Source organism: Manis pentadactyla, chromosome 14 (assembly GCF_030020395.1).
Source record: "Manis pentadactyla isolate mManPen7 chromosome 14, mManPen7.hap1, whole genome shotgun sequence".
Classification (NCBI taxonomy): Eukaryota; Metazoa; Chordata; class Mammalia; order Pholidota; family Manidae; genus Manis; species Manis pentadactyla.
The window spans coordinates 23,171,331-23,184,865 of NC_080032.1; the positions used below are offsets into that span (position 1 = coordinate 23,171,331).

The window sequence follows — 13,535 nt, forward strand, 5'->3', positions numbered from 1 at the left end:
GGCTGGAACTCTCAGGCCCCTGGAGTCAATGGGTTACAGGAGAAATTTTCCACATTGGACCAGGGCCTGGTGTTCCTAAGTAGGCCAGGAGCTCAGCCCCCTCCCTTCCTCTCTCTCCTCCCCTTACCCCCACCCCCAGTTTCAATGGTTCTCTGGGCTCACAGGCTACACACACATCCAGCAAATTCCAGCTGCAGAAATTAATCCATGGCCCCACGGCCCTTGCTTTGAAGTTCCATCAGTCAGCTCCACAGGCTCAGAGCCAGGAAGAGGCTGCTGAAAGTCACCTTGGACACTAATATAGAGCATACAAGGGCACTGACCCCAAGTTTCCTCTGGGCCCGCTCTTCAGAGAGTATACACAACCATCCTGCCCCATCATACCGGAGCCTTCTCCATCATCCTCAACTTTCTGGACTAGCTTTTTATTCTGCTCCTTGGGAGTATCTCCTCATCCATCTTACAGAGACCATTTATTAGCAAGAGCACTGGCCACATTTCAAATCCCACTCTGCTATTGCCAGGCAGAGAGGCCTCAGGTATACCCCTGAACCTCTCTGGGCCTCAGTTTCCTCACCCGTAAAGTTAGGATAATAGGACCTGCCTGGTTACCTGACACAATTATTGAGAGCACTTTGAAACTTAGAAACAGAGGTCCTACTGAGGACACTGTCCCCAAGTGATGCAGGGTGTAGAAAAGAAAAGGACATGGGGCTGGGAGTCTCAGCACAACTTGGGACAAACCTCTTCCCAGATCTAGGCCTGAGTTTTCTCACTGTGCATTAAGAGGATGCTTACAAGGGTCCCCAGGTTTCCCTAAACACTAATATCTTCTGGCTCCTCACCTTTGCACCTTTTAAAAATTATCCCCAGGACAGATCCTGTGGCAGGCTGTGTCCCCTGTGCCCTGGGCTCAAGACCCTGAGTCTCACAGACACATGGGCATAAGACACAAACCCAGGCTACAAAACAGGGCTAAACCCAATCAGCCAAGAAAATCCAAAAAGACGCCCAAGTCAGTGACAAGAAAGACCTCTGGATTACAAGCCAGGAGACCCAGCCGCTGCATGCACAGAAGTTAAACAGCCCTGTGGTTGGACAGAGATGAGCAGAGATGTCACCTCTTCCACATCCTACCTATTTGACCATGGACAAGTCACTCTGAGTCTCAGTTTTGACACCTATAAAATAGGGACAGTAAAAATACAGTATTATGTGGATCAGACAAAATAGTATAGGAGAGGTCCCTGCTTATAATAAAAACTCAATGGCTAATGCTATTATTTCTATTCTAAGGAGTTACTCCAGAGGGGAGCAATTCCTGTTAGGTAAACAGTGGGCAGAAGCAAGTACAGTTCCCCTAGGCCCCTAGAGTGATCTGGGTTTTGATTTCAGAACTCTAGCTTTCCAGGAAAAGGGAAACAAATCAGTGAGGTGGATGTTCATCTTAAACAGAAAACATACGTGAAAATGTTAAGAGAACCCCTCCAAAACCCTCCTCCCTCAGGGCCCAGGTCCCCGGCTCGCCTGACTTCCCTCCTTGCCCTTCCACCTATTCTGCCAGCTGCATGCCTCCCCCTCCTGTCTGTCCAACCCTCATTTCTCTCCTGAGCTCAAATTCACTGTGGCCAGAACTTAGCTCATCTACATCCCACACACAAGTCTACTTTTGCTCTGGGTTCTGTAACAAGCACCATCTTCTCCCAATCATTGAAATTCAAACCTACATTTGAATCTGGCGTGCCACCTATTATTTGGGCAACTTGCAGGTCACTTCTCTCCAAACCTCAGTTTTTCCCCCCCTGTGAAATGGGAAAGCAAGACTAGAAGAGTTCACACAACTCTTCCAGAGTATAAAATACTTTAAGTCTACAATTTTAAGGCAACGTGAAAAAGGTCTGGGGAGAAAGCTACCTGTGATTTCTAAGGAGTAAGAACCTAGTCTTTTCCATAAGCACAGCCTGTCAAGGGCAGTGCTCATGTCTTATGAGCCTCCTTACCCAGACATAACACAGACACCAGTAAACTGGTGAGAGAAGAATGAACAGAAAGAGAGGAAGTCGTAAAGCAAAAACAAGGGAAAGCCCCAGACGGGGCTCAGGTCCTGACTCCACTGCCCACTAGACATGTGCCTGTTCCTGCTGAGCTTCAGACCCCCAAATAACACTGACAATTTACATGATTTTCGGTGAGGTTGAAATGAGGTCATACAGTAAACATACAGTAAAAGATAGGTGATTATTACTATAATTAGATGAATAAATACACTAATCGAGGTGATTTGTCATGAAGATTTGTCAAGAAAAGGGCCCAAAGAAAGCAATTGTTAACTTGAGTATCCTCACTAGAGAGAAACAGAACAAAGACATAATATGCAGGACCCCATGGACCATCCCCAATCTGTGACAGGAGTAGATAAGAGTGGGTAGGGACCGAGCACTATGGGTACAGTTTCTCAGAGGATTCAAAGTATCTTAGGAGGCAACTAGGATAATCTCTTCCCCAGTCCTCCTATCCCCTCAACTCCCAACCCCACAGCTGTGAAAATATCACAGTCTTCTTACATGAACTGTCTGGGATAGAGATCCTTGATTGGGGGCGTGGGCCTTGGGGGCACACAGATTAAAGCATCCAGAAACAGACCCACACAAATACATTCACCTCATTTACGACAAAGACAACACATCAATGCTGTGGGGAGAGGGAGTTTTTCAATAATGGTACAGGAACAAATGGATATCCATACAGGAAAAAGAAAGGATCTGGACCCCTGCTTTGTATCAAACAGAGTAATCAATTCCAGATGAACTATGGATCTAAATGTGAGAGTTCAAAAAAATTAAGTTTTTTGAGAAAAATGTATGGACATCTTCACAACCTTGGAGTATGCAAAAATTTCTTTAGACACAAAAAGGAGTAATGGGCAAAGAAGATCTAAATGGTCTATGTGGGAACTAAGAACATCAGTTCATTCAAATATACCTCTGAGAGTGAAAAGGCAGCCCACAAAGTAGAATGTGATCACAGAATATGTACTCATATCCAGAATATAGCTAGAACATTCATGTTATGGATTGAATTGTACATCCCCAAAATTTATATGTTGAAGTCCTACCCTCAGAACCCCAAAATGCAGCCACATTTGGGGATAAGCCTGTATAAAGATTTAAGTTAAAATGAAGTCTTTAGGGTGGTCCTTATCTAATAAGACTGGTGTCCTTTTAAGATGACAAGATTAGCAGGACACAGACACATGCAGAGGGAAGAACATGTAAGACACAAGAAGACAGCCATCTCCAAACCAAGGAGAGAGATTCCATAAAAAAAAAAAAAAAAAAAAAAAAAAAAACCTCTAGACACCTTGATCTTCAACTTCTAGCTCCAGAATTATGGGAAAACAGATTTCTGTTATTTAACTCACCCCATCTGTGGTTCTTTGTTATGGTGGCCCTAGCAAATGAATACACCTTACAGTCAGTAAAATTGTAGTATGTCAACTCTTTCAAATATGGAGAAAAGAATTGTTCCAACATTTCACAGAAGAGGATACCCAAATACCAAATACACATATGAAACAGAACTCAATTCATTAGTCATTGGAGAAATGCAACCCTTAACCACAGTGAGATATAACCACACTCCCACCGGCATGAAAGCAAGAGTAATATGGAAAGGATGAAAACACCAATCCTTGGTGAGGATGTAGAGCAATCAGAATTAGAACAAGCCCTCTGGACAATTACTTGACAGCATCTACTAAAACCAAACATGTATGCATAGGATCCAGAATATAGCTAGAACATTTATGTTATGGACTGAATTGTACATCCTCTAATGATACAAGTGACTCCACTCTTACATATATGCCCAATAGAAATGACCCACCTGTTCACCACAAGTCATGTTCTAGAATGTTCACAGCACATACTTAAACTGGCAGGTACTCAAGTACCCATTAGTGGTAGAATTAAAAAATAAATAATGAAATTGTCGTGCAATGGAAAACTATACAGCAATGAAAAAACCCATCTATAACTACATGCAACAACATGGATGAGACTCATAAACAAATAGTTGAGTGAAAGAAGCTGAAACCTAGAGCACATTCCATGACTCCACTGACACGAAGTATGAACACAGGCACAATTCATCCACGTTACCAGAAGTTAGGATGACAGAAGATGGGGACACAGATGGCTAGTTCCAGGGTGCTAGTTACCCTGCTGTGTCCAATTTCTTAAAAACCATCGAGCTATATAATTACCACACAGGGACTGTTCTGTATGTATATTGTACTTTAAGAACAAGTTTTTATTTTAAGTGTAAAGTATCCTAAATTAGAAAGTGCCTTTTTTTTTTTAAAGGTGAGGAGCTAGGGACAGAGGCTAGGTGCCTGTCTTATCAGCCTAGGGCTGATAAAGAAAGGCCCGATTTCAGGATTAGAGAAGAAGCTGCAGCCGTGAGCGGTGTCCTCGGTAGATGGCCATGTACCAACCCCCTTCTGGAGCAATCGCCTCCCAGGACACAGGGCCTGAGGAGGGGGCAAAGGGTTGGAAAACAGAGGCTGGGATCCCACCTTGACTAGAAAGGTTGTCCAGCCTCTCCATACACTGTACTACAAGGCAGCACTCCCCTTTATGTTAGGGATACATTTATGTTACCCAGCAACCCTGGAGAATCATGCCCAGTGCAGAGGGTGGGGTTTGCTAAGCCTTTCAGAGCCAATCCAGAGACATCTGGTGGGATAACTGTGGGGATGGGAAGGGCCCTGAGCTGATGAGTTGGAGGCCTGGCCCCATTTCTGCCACATAGGAAGGAGCTCGTCCAAGAATGATACAGAAAGGAGAAGCAATAGGCAGAAGCAGAAAGCAAAAACAATAACCAGCTGCTTGAGATCTTGAGGCACCTAAACTGGTGTGCCTGGAGGTCACATCCCAAACTTATCATGTAAGCCAATGAATTCCATTTTGCTGAAGCCAGCTTGAGTTACACCTGTCACTTACATCACTATGTAGTATGTGCCCTATCACCACTCTCTGGAAGCCTGTGCACATTCTCAAGAGACCAAAATAGGCATAATAGCCCATGCTAACTGCAATCACAGGCATGCCTCACAACATCAGTGCACACTTCACCTTTACAAAACTCTTCACTAGTCTTCAATCCATTTGATCATCACAGAAATGTCAAGAAAGATAGACTGCAGGCATTACTCTTCCACTTTCTCTGCCATCCTAGACTTTTCAAGAGCTGGCAAAGACACTAGCACCATCTAACTGGATCCTCTTGCTTTGACAATAAGGCTCAAGGAAAGGACAGCCTGGACACAAGCAGGGTGCAATAAAATTGCAAAGGGCTAAAAAATTCCCCAAAAGGGACAAAGCAACATTATTGAGACTGTGAAAGTTGCCTGAACCCCAGATCTTAGAATCTGACTTTAATCCTTGCTCATTAGGAGAATCTCTTCAGACCCATGTCCTGCTGTTCTAATAAATAATGATGGAGGCCAGCAGGTTACTAAGTACTCATTCGTTCTCTTAAAGAATTCTTCTGTGAGGCAGATTCTTCTATTAGCTCCAGTTTGCAGATGAGAAAACTGAGGCTCATTCAGGTTAAGTAGCATGCCCAAAAAGCATTCAGTCAACTAGCAGAATTAGGCCTCCAACTAGGGTTGTTGCATAACAAAGGCAGGGGCTGGTTGAGGCATCAGAGTGGCCTGTGCCAAGACTTGACTAATGGGGTCCAATGTCCCATCTTCTGCCCACTCTTGGAATGTTTGCCTCCTTCTGCTCTAACATTCCCTTCCTTAAGCATTTCTAGAATCAGCTTAAAAATAAAAACTCTATCCTCTGAGCAAGCCCTCACCAGTTATCTGAGATCCTTCCACCCATCATTCAGAACCACCTCCTCACAGCCAGTGGGTCCTCCCTTCTGTTAACACACTTCTGGGTCAGTTATTTAAACTGGATTATCAGACCCACCCACTGGCTAGCTGTCTTCATCCACAGAACCACCAGAGTTGGCCTTTATAAAACTTAGATCCCACCACTTCACACCTGCTCAGATGGCTACCATCAGAAAGACACTAACAAGTGTTGGTGAAAATGTGGAGGAAACGGAACCTCACGCATCACTAAAGGGAATGTAAAATGGCACAGCTGCTTTGAAAAACAGTCTGGCAATTCCTCAGGAGGTGAGATATAGTTACCGTAAAACCCAGTTACCTAGGTATAGACCAAAGAGAAATGAATGTGTATGTTCACACAAAACCTTGTACACGAATATTCATAGCACCATTATTATCAATAAGTAAAGTAGAAACAATCGAAAGGTCATCGGTTGACAAACGGATAAACAAATTGTGGTCTATCCACACAGGGACTCTTAATCAGCCATAAAAAGGAATGAAGCACTGACACATGCTCCAAAACGGATGACCCCCAACTACATGATGCTCCGTGAAAGAAGCCAGACACAGAGGGCTACATATTATGATTCCACTTATATAAAATGTCCAGAACAAACAAACCCACAGAGGCAGAAGGCAGGTCAGTGGTTGCCAAGGAGGAGGGAGAGGAAAACTGGGAGGTACGGCATTGACTGTAGGTGACAGACATGTTCTGAATTAGCAGTGATAGTTGCACAACATTGTGAGTACTCCAAAAACCACTGAATTGTACACTCTAAAATGGTTAAGTGGTGAATTTTATGGAGTATGAATTTTATCTCAAATAAAAAAAGAAATGTTTACCCCCCACTCCAAAAAAATAATCAAATCACATAGCTACCCCTTCACCAACTTTAAAACTCTCCAGTGGCCTCCCACTGCACTAATGCCAAATTCCCTACCAGGCCCTATAAGGCCCTACATGGGTCTCACCCCAACCTCTCCCCTCTCCTACCTTCCCCCTCACTCATTCCACTACTGCCCAAACCTCCCCACCTTTGACCTGGCTCATCCCTCAGTCTGGAATGTTCTTTCCCATAGCTGGCTTCTCATCAGTCAGGTCTCCGTACCAGGGTCTTCACTTGCCACCCTCAGGCCCTCCCTGACCACCCCACCTAAAACACAGCTCAATCACGCCCCATCCCATCACCCTGCTTCATTTCTCCACAGCCTTTATCACCCTCCAAAAAGACACATATTTTTAAATACGGTCTGCTTCCTTGTTGCCTGTGGCTCCAAACAAGCTGCCATGTTCACAGCTCTGAACTTGCCTGTCCTGTAGGAGCTACCTGAGAAACACTTCAGGAAAGAACAATTTATGAAAGACTTCCTATAAAATTGGAAATGCCACTTGCTACCCGGTCAAGAGTCCAGAGCACCTAGTGGTCAACCACACTCTGCAGGTGCTCAGGGAGTTAAGTTCTGCCCTGGGCCTGTCTAGAACCCTGAGGAAGCAAGGAGAATGATTCCTGCCCCCTAGAAAATCGGTAAATCTTTCAGGGGCCACAAAGAACCCAGTGTTTACCAAGCAACCCACAAACAAACTCAAAGGAAAGATCTGAGATTGTGTGGCTGACACCCAAGCTGGAGGCTAGGGTTCAAATCGGCATCATAAAACTGTGCACCGGCAAACACCCTCCAGGACAACTTGTATGACTTTGCAACCTGACCTGTTCTCCAGAATGAGACGGTTGAGGCTCACACCTGCTCCTGCCACCTCCCACAGGGACTTTCTTTCCAGAGACAGTTAAAAATCCAAACAGGCAGGTGGGGAAGGCTTCCTTCCCCTCCCTCTCCTCCCACTTCAGCATCTCTGAGCTGCACACACAGCAAGCAACTTACCCACTAGGAGTTTGACATCTCGGACTGTGAAATCAGGGTCAGGCATCCTGGGAAAAAAGGAACACAGACATTTGGTGAGAATCCAGAAACAACTGACTTAGACCAAACTCTGCAGGTAAGGGGAAGCCATTTTTCCGAGAAGGTTCCCTCACTCTCACTTTGAGAACCCAAAATGAGATGACCCAGAGGGTGACAGACCAGTTGGTACCTCAAGGGAGGGTCATCCCTGAACCACTGAGCCCCTTCCTCACCCCAATAGGCAAACCAAACCCTTTCACTCTCCCCAACATCAGAACTCAGCACTCCTACAGAAGGATCGAACCTCCACCGTCCACCCCAGTACCCAGGATAGACTGAAACGTGGCATTAAGGGTAAGGACCAGGGCATTCCAACACCTGTTTCCTTTCAGGGTGGGTAGCCCTCTCTGTGACTCTTGCTCTAGCAGATACTCTCCGTTAAGAGTTGTACTGAGGGTGGGAGGGACCCCTTAAGTACAAAGGCAAAAAAGCCATACATCAAATCAATTCCAGGGATTGGTAACGTTAGCTAGAAGGACTGTGGTGACACTTGCTATTAATTAACAATGGTGACAAAGGCTGAACTTCTACCCATAGGAATGATATTCTTAAGCAAGTCTGTTAGTAGATACTGGAGAAGAAGGCACCCTGGCCTCCTCCCACCCCTGCCGGAGGGGTGGAAACCTGTTATTCCAGCCTGCCTGGCGGATCTCTCCCCAACCCCACCTGGAGCTCTGACAGATCTCTAAGAGAAGGTAGACCAAAAAGGACACAGTGAAGAAGCAGGTGATGGGGCAGGCAGAGGAGGGGAGGCATGGGCCTACATCTCAGGTAACACATCCTCCATGGAAAAGGAACAATCTCCCGCACAGGGGGAGTCTGAGTAGGAAATACGTACTTAGGTGCCCTGCCTCTAGACTCAGAGGCTGGCCAAGCCCTTCACAGCTCAGGCCCTGCCTCAGTTTCTTAACTTTGGGAGGGAGTACAATTCTCTATAGGAAGTCCCTGCACGTAACTGGGATGGATTAGGGAAAAAAGTCAAAAATTTAAGTACCCCATGTCCTTTCTGCCTAAATTCTCTGAAAAAGACAGATCTTTGGAGAGTTTTCCCCCTTTGTCAAGACTTGAACAAGGAGAAACTATACCCAGGTAATGAAGAAAGCTCCTTCTCTGTGATGAGAGGTGGAAAAAGGGCAAAGCAAATTCATCCCAAGCTATCAACTGTGTTAAGGAGGGAGGAGGGAAGAGACAATTACTTTCAACAACTTACTTAATACCAAGTCCATCCTTTTCTCGAAATATCAGGGGAACCCTGAGAGCTTCTCTCTGCACATACTCATAGTTGAAATCTGTTTGGGTATTGGAATTAAAACAAGTTGGTTAAGTCATGAAGGAGCAAATAAACATTGATCAATCAGGGGAAAAATGATGGAGGAAGGGAAAGGGATCACCCTAGAGGCAGACACGAAGAGGAAAGCTCCTTGGAAAATGCCAAGGAAATGGATTAGGCAAAGCCCAAGAGAAGCCATGCCAACTATCAGCTCCTCTGCCTACTCAGTCATTCCCCGCATGCCCCACGGGTCAGAACTTGTCACTGAACAGCCCAAGGCCAGAGAGGGTTGGGGAGGGAGATGCCTGAAAGAGCCCTACATAGAAAGAGCTCCAGCTATCATTGAGAAAGGACAGAATCACATCCCAAGCTGAGCTCAGAAAGTAAAGGGGCTGCAAAATTGAAAAATGCCACCTGGGAGGATCTGAAGCCCCAGAGAGGAGGCTGGGAGGAGGGTTCTCATTGTAGCTGAGCATCAGGGAAGATCTTATTGTAATATCCTGCATAGTGAAGGGGAGGGGGGAAAGCTGGTTTCCCTGGAAACTGTGTATTTGGTGCCAAAATAACTAGGGAACTGGGCACAGCTTTGTTGTCTTAATAGTGAAATTCTGCAGCAGCCACCACAATACTTGCTCGAACTGAGTCCCTAGAGGGCTGTTCCCCAGGTGGAGGCTGCCCAAAGGGGGCAGAGAGAGACCCCCAAGAATTCACAAGGTAGATTCCATCTGGGACTGGTCTATTGTAGACTCCAAAATCCTTACTGGAAACCCTGGAGAATGGAAGAGGCTTTAGTTTCAATCTTCCTCATTTCTAAAACCAGGGCATTTGACCCTACCACACCCATAAATGTGGGAGGGAGGGGGGCTGAGATAAATCCTCACATCCCCAAATCCTCAGGGAACTAAAGCAATCCCCAAGGGCACAGGCCACCCTGGCTGGTCAGAAGGGAGATGGAAAAGCTCTCAGCCACCGAAGGCCCTGCCCCGGGGAACGGCTCAACAGGGCAGCTTGAGGGGGAGGCAGCCACAGCAACTCCTCTCAGAGGAAAGTGAGAGAACAAAACCAGCACTGGGGAAAGCCCTGACCTTAGCAGCTCAGATCCCCAGGGGCTCACAGTGAATGGGGATTCCTAAGGATTTAAAGGCAGAGAAGTTTAAGAAGCTTCTATTTTGAATCCAAGCTAAGGGCTCCTTCTGTTTCTCAGCTCCTCCCTCGAGTTTTGGGGCCAGGTCTGAATTAACTACCAAAACCCTAGGGCCCTCTCCTTTGAAAGGAGCCTGGACAGCAGATTTAAGGAATCTCCTCTGCTGGAATCCCACTCCTCCCCCCCTTAACACACACACCCCTTAAAGCCCACCCCCCGGGTCAGCCTCCGACTTCCTCAAATGAGCTTGAGAAAACACCCGGAGATCCTGGGCTGAGAATTCCTCACAAATGACTGGGAAGACTTTGCATATTGTTTTCTCCTAAGATCCACCAAACAACTCAATAAACTCTTAACTGGGAAGAAAAGAGAAGAATTAAAATCTCACTTGTGCCAAGGACATTAAATGCAGTTGAGACCAGCCCCCTGGACTGTCCAACTCTTAAGACCTAGCAGGCTGGAAGAAATTTCTTCTTACCTTCCCTGACAACTATCCTCTGCCACTTACAACCATCCACTACCGAGGGAGCTGAGTGCCCCAGGTAGCAGTGGGCACAAAATAGAAACTTCAAAAATGCAAAGCCCAGGAGAGTGTCTTCCAGGAGCTAAACCCCACAGCCACTGAACCAGAACCTGGAGGGGGAGGTGCTTCCTGTTATCAGTGCACTGAGGGTAGGAGGGTTTTCCAAGGGGGGTGGGGAGTCAACAAAATGGAAACGGAGTAATATAAAGGAAACTATCTGAGGAGAAAAAAAAAATTAACAAACCCCAGAGGGACTCAGGGAGATATGGCTAGGTAGGGCATCTCCAAAAGCCCAACCCCCTCAGGTGGAACGAGGGGCCAGCGAGGCCTTTGGAGGCCTCAGATCAGAGCTTCACCCGAAGTGGGGAGGAGGACCCCTCCCTTGTACCAGGGTCAGAAAGAAACTCAGGCCCTGAAGGCCTCAGGGGGAGCAGTACCCCAAAACCCCAGAAGCATCCCCAACTCCTGCTCTAAAATGACAGGGCCCACAAAAGAGTCAGAGCTGGCAAGGTTTCAGGCCTGGGGAGAGACCATTGCCCAGAAGGGTGTCCCAACTTTTCACTTCAAACTGCAAGGGACAGGGATCTCAGCCTTAAGCCAGAGAGGGTAAAACCTTACCCTTGTCCCCACTTCAGCTGTCAAAGTTTCAGGGCTACAGGCCGCAGGCTTAAGTAGGGGCTCGCTCCAACAAACTAGAAGCCACCCACCCTGCTACAATCTTGCAGAGACCGCCAGATGTTGGGATTCCTAAGACCCCAGGCCTGAGGTGTCACTCAGCGAGAGGGGCATCCTCAGTTTCAGCTCCTGTCATGACCCAAAATGGCACGGGGTTTGGAAGGTTTCAAGCATGGGGGTAGGTCCCTCATCCTAATGCCCCAGGGACACCACAGCCCATCCCACCCCCTCAACCGCTCTCTGTCTCTCTCTGTCTCTCTCTCTCTCCAGGCAGCCGCTGCACCACAAGGAGCTGGGCCAGCTCCTGGAGGGGTAGAATGCAGCGCACCCGCCCTCCCTTGGTCCACCCGTCTGTCCCCAGGTCCCTCTGGCCGCTGGTCCCCTGGCTCTGCCCACCCTGAGGCTGGTGGTGGGCGCGGACCAGGTCGAGTTCCATGCCCGGCCCCCGTTCCCGCCTGCCCTCCTCAATCGCCACCCCACCCCCCCACCCCCAGTGCTCAGCCTTGTTTCGTCACCGGATCCCCTGGAATGGGGGACGCGGGCGCGAAATACAAACCCAGCCACTGGCAGTTCCCTCCCCACGTGCGCTCGACCCGCGGCACAGAAGGCGGCCCGAAGAGGGGGCGCCTCACCTTTGCCCTCCATGGCGCGCACAAAGTCTCCCTGGTATAGCTGGCTGCGCAGCTTCTCCTCCAGGCTGAAGCCGCGGACGCTGACAATCTCCTCCACGTCCGACAAGTCCTCGTTCTCGTCGTATCTCTGGCGGTCAATCGGGCGCTGTGGGGACCCAAACCAAAGAGCCCAGGACATTATTGGGGGAACTGGGGTCACCTCTCACTCTGGGCCCAGCTCGAACAGGTGCAGGAGCCGCGCGCCCCCTGTACCCCACCTCTGCGACCTGAGCAACTTTGCGCAAACGCCAAAGATGCTGAAAATCAGGATATCAAGAGGGGCCCGCACCCCCCGGGTCTGGCTGTGCCCTATACAGGGCGCTTCCCTCCTGCATTTTTGGAGGTCGTGAAAGGGACATCGGGGGGTCTCTCCCTTACCCCTCACCTCCGAGAGGTGTTTAGTTTTGCCGAGTCGGCCGGGAGCCGGGTTATGTAACCCGCCAAGGGGGCTCCGCGCACGGGCAGGCGGGGCATTTGTAGGCCCCGGGAGAAGCCGCCGCCGCGCCCGGCTCGGCGCTAACAGCAGCCCAGGCGGCGCGGCGGCAGAGCCGGAAAGCCGGAACCGGGGGCCGGCGGCGTTTCTAACACTGGAGCCGCCCCCGAGCTACCGGGGAAGCTGGAAAGCGAAATGGAAGGGCCGAGACCCCAGCCGCCCCCGCCGCCCAACCACCAGTGCAAGAAGAAGGGAGGGGGAGGTTCGGGGCTTGGGAGGGGTAGAGGCAGACGGCCCGCCACAAAGCTCCCATCGGAGACCCCAAAACGCACCAGCAGCTGCCTCATCTCCCCACAAGCGCGCGCGCACACTCACTTCCTAAGGAGACTCCCCCACCACTCCCCGCATCCCCTGCCTCCTCCCTCCACCGCCGGGCCCCGCAGCCCCCCAGATTCCAGGCGAACCCCGAGCCCGCTCAGCCCCTCTCCATGCCTTTCCCCGCTACCACCTCCCCACTTCAGTGTCTGAGACTCTGAGCCTCACAAGGGACTGAAGGAGTAAGCTGCTTGCTTCCTTTTGCATGCAATTTATTATTTTTTTTTCCGGTCCTCTCGCAAAATACAGAAAAGGAAAGAAAAGGCAGCAAGAAACAACAACAACCAAAAAAAAATAAAAATAAATCTATCATATACCAGATACAGATTTGGAAAAAAAAAAAAAGCTACACACCAATCTTCTTCCAGAGTCTTTCTCTGCCTCCATTTTTTTAGGAGAGTTCACCAATTAATTGTCAACACTCCTGCCCCCTGCATTTTGGCGGAGGGGGGAAGGAGGGGAGACCAAAGAAAACAAACCAAAAAATAAATAAATAAAGCAAGCCAGAGCCGAGATCTACAAAGTTTTGCACCAACACTTAAGCAGATCCGTTTGCAAAGTCCTAGGAAACCATTTT

General features: G+C 48.4%; 1 protein-coding gene across 5 annotated transcripts in view; it reads right to left on the minus strand.

Moving 5' to 3' along the window:
• Positions 1 to 13,535, minus strand: part of KDM2B (lysine demethylase 2B) — a 109,575-nt gene extending 96,040 nt beyond the window's left edge. Inside the window, exons 1-4 of one of the 5 annotated variants that reach the window (XM_057491855.1) lie at positions 13,313 to 13,535; positions 12,112 to 12,256; positions 9,078 to 9,156; positions 7,790 to 7,836 (exon numbers count right to left, since the gene is read on the minus strand). In XM_057491855.1, coding sequence (XP_057347838.1) covers positions 7,790 to 7,836; positions 9,078 to 9,156; positions 12,112 to 12,256; positions 13,313 to 13,345 — 304 coding nt within the window. In that variant the 5' untranslated portion in view covers positions 13,346 to 13,535. Of the gene's footprint in view, positions 1 to 7,789; positions 7,837 to 9,077; positions 9,157 to 12,111; positions 12,257 to 12,528; positions 12,744 to 12,915; positions 12,954 to 13,312 lie in introns of those variants that run through there. The other 4 variants (XM_036929232.2, XM_057491856.1, XM_036929235.2 and 1 more) reach the window with 4 other exon arrangements.